At 38.4% G+C, this 2,786-nt stretch overlaps 1 protein-coding gene across 1 annotated transcript; it reads right to left on the bottom strand.

The window, feature by feature from the left end:
- Nucleotides 1-1,532: 1,532 nt before the first annotated feature.
- Nucleotides 1,533-2,495, bottom strand: LOC127669307 (olfactory receptor 2H2-like). Its single transcript, XM_052163137.1, has one exon. It carries the CDS (start codon nt 2,493-2,495, stop codon nt 1,533-1,535), a length of 963 nt encoding a protein of 320 aa, XP_052019097.1.
- Nucleotides 2,496-2,786: the final 291 nt, after the last annotated feature.

The following is a 2,786-nucleotide window of genomic DNA, read 5'->3' as shown; positions in this document are numbered from 1 at the left end:
TAAATGACACAGAAGTGACAACTCATACTGGTGGAGCAAGGGGAGCTCCTCCATTGCTGATGGGAATGCAAATCTCATGACTATGGAAATCAATATAGCAGTTTCTCATAAAATAGGGGACTGACATACTTCAAGATCCCAGATATACCAAAAGATAATCCATCCTAACACAGGATACTTGCTCACTTTTGTTCACAGAGGCTTTATTCACAATAGCCAGAATTTGGACACACCCTTGGTGTTTCTCCACCCAAGAATTCGTTTAAAAAAATCTTTTGTATTTCCACAATGGAGTATTATTCAGGCATTAGAAAAATATATCAGAATTTTGCAGGCAAATAGATGGAATTATAAGAAAACTAAATGACAGAACACAGACCCAGAAAGACAAATCAGATATATACTCACTTAGAAATGGATATTAAATGTTAAATATAAGATAATTAAGCAATAATACACAGACACAGAGATATTCTAAAAAAAGACTGGCTTGTGGGAGCACTAGGATCTCACTGGGAAGGGGAAATAGAATTGGTTTTGTTGTTAGACTTGGGGTAGTTGGTGATGGGAATAGGATGGATCAAATGGGTGAGGCCATATACCTATGGAAGAATCAAACACAACTGACAAAAAATAATTCTTAATGATATTATGTTATTCTCATAGATTGAAGCATACAGAAAGGCTTCCTCTGACAGCTGATGGGATTCATCACAGACACCCACAGCCAAACATTAGACAGAGCTCAGAAAACCATGCAGAATAGGGACAGGAAGGATTGTAACTTTCAGAGGGGTCAAGAACACAAGACAAGAGCCTACAGAACGACCTAAGCATAGCTCATATAGGCTCATAGAGTCTGAAGTGGAAATCATGGAACCTGCATGAGTTTGTGTGAGTTTTTGTTAGGACATTTGCCAGTTTGGGGTGTCTTAAAATAAAAAGAAGGAGCAAGAGACGGCTCAGTGATCAGAATGCTTGCTATTTTTCTAAGGACCTGAGGTAACATTTTAGCACTCAGATTATTCTGTAATTTCAGGCTCAGGGAATTTAAACTTCTTTTCTGACACCTTCAAGAACCTGTACTCTCATGGCATGTATTCAGACAGATGTATTCACACAAATAAAATAAGTATTTTATGTTTTAAAGTAAATAAAAACAGGCCTGTGTTGTAGTTCAAAAAGTGTTTAATTTGTAGTTTGCTCTGTTTTAAACTCCCAGGACATTCTGAAGTAAATAGAAACAGTAGAAAGGTATGAAGCAATGCTTAGTGTTTAATTTGCAAGTATTGTAGTTCTTCATTACAAATCAACTGTATCATATTTCTTAAGAAAATGACTACCAAAATAATTTAACTACCACATTGTACTTCAATCACCACTTTGAAGAAATAGATGGTCTAATCAATACCTAATGAATGAAGCTAACATTTCACCCCAATCCACATGAAGCTATTCTTGATTTTGTGGAGGCCAACCTCAAGGTTTTTGAGATAAGATGGCTCTGCCTTTTCAAGTAAAGAAACAGAAACTCATATGCCAGCATCTTTAGTTATCTTTGTGGAAATCCAAGTCTTCCACCACAGTCTTATCACTGCTTCTTTTACTTCCTTGTTCTTCAATGTATAAATGAGAGGGTTAAGAGTTGGAGTTATTACAGTGTAGAAAAGAGTGAGAAACTTGCCCCATTCATGAGCATAGTGAGTCTTAGGTTGAAGATAGACACCTGTGACAGTACCATAGAACAGGGAAACTACAAGAAGGTGAGAAGTACAGGTGCCAAATGCTTTTCTCTGCCCTGCAGGTAACTTTATCTTCAGCACAGATTTCACAATAGCACCATAGGAGGAAAGAATGATGGCCAAGGGTAACACTAGGAGGATAACACTGGATATGGACATCTGCACTTCATTGTAGGTAGTATCTGCACTGGAGAGCTGAATCAGGGCTGGAACTTCACACACAATGTCATCTACTACCCTCTGAGAGCAAAAGGGCAACTTGAGGGTAGCAGTAGATTGGATCAGAGACTGAACCAAGCCAGAACCCCAAGCAAGGACAGCCAGCTGCAGACAGACTTTAGGGTGCATGACAGTTACGTATCTCAGAGGATGGCACACTGCCACATAGCGGTCCACAGCCATGACAACAAGAAGGACACATTCAGTGGCACCAAGCCACAGGAAGATGTAGAGCTGAGTGGCACAGCCACTATAGGTGATAGTTTTCTTTGGACTTCTCAAATTAACCAACATCTGAGGAACACAGCTGCTTGTGAAACAAATATCTAATAAGGAAAGGTTGGAAAGGAAGAAGTACATTGGGATCTGCAGTTTTGGGTCCTTCAAGGAAACAAAAATTATGATTGTATTTCCAGCAAGAGTCAAACAATAAAAGACCAAAATTACCCCAAAAAGTACCTTCTCTAAACATGGCTTGTCAGAGAAGCCACGGAGGATGAAATTACCATGGGTGTCATTGCAAACTGTGCCCATGCTCTCTGGGAAAATTGCTTCTTGAGGAGATGACATGAAAGCAGTTGCTAAAAAGTCTGTGAAGATCGTAGTTAGCAGGAACCAAGGCTGTGCAGCTTGTTTGATTCCTTTTTACTTAAGAGTATGATGTTAACCTGTAATATTTATGGAAAAATTCTTGAGTGAAGTAGTTTAATATTTGAATTCTGCCACTCATTCTTTTCCTTTTTCTGATGCTTTATATCTATTTATAGCTCTGCAAGGTAAACTGTGTAAAATACACTAATTTTTTAATAAAACCACATTGCAAAA

The sequence above is a fragment of the Apodemus sylvaticus genome, chromosome 19, assembly GCF_947179515.1.
Source record: "Apodemus sylvaticus chromosome 19, mApoSyl1.1, whole genome shotgun sequence".
NCBI lineage: Eukaryota > Metazoa > Chordata > Mammalia > Rodentia > Muridae > Apodemus > Apodemus sylvaticus.
The sequence above is the reverse complement of the archived record's forward strand: the minus strand, read 5'-3'. Positions and strand labels throughout refer to the sequence as shown.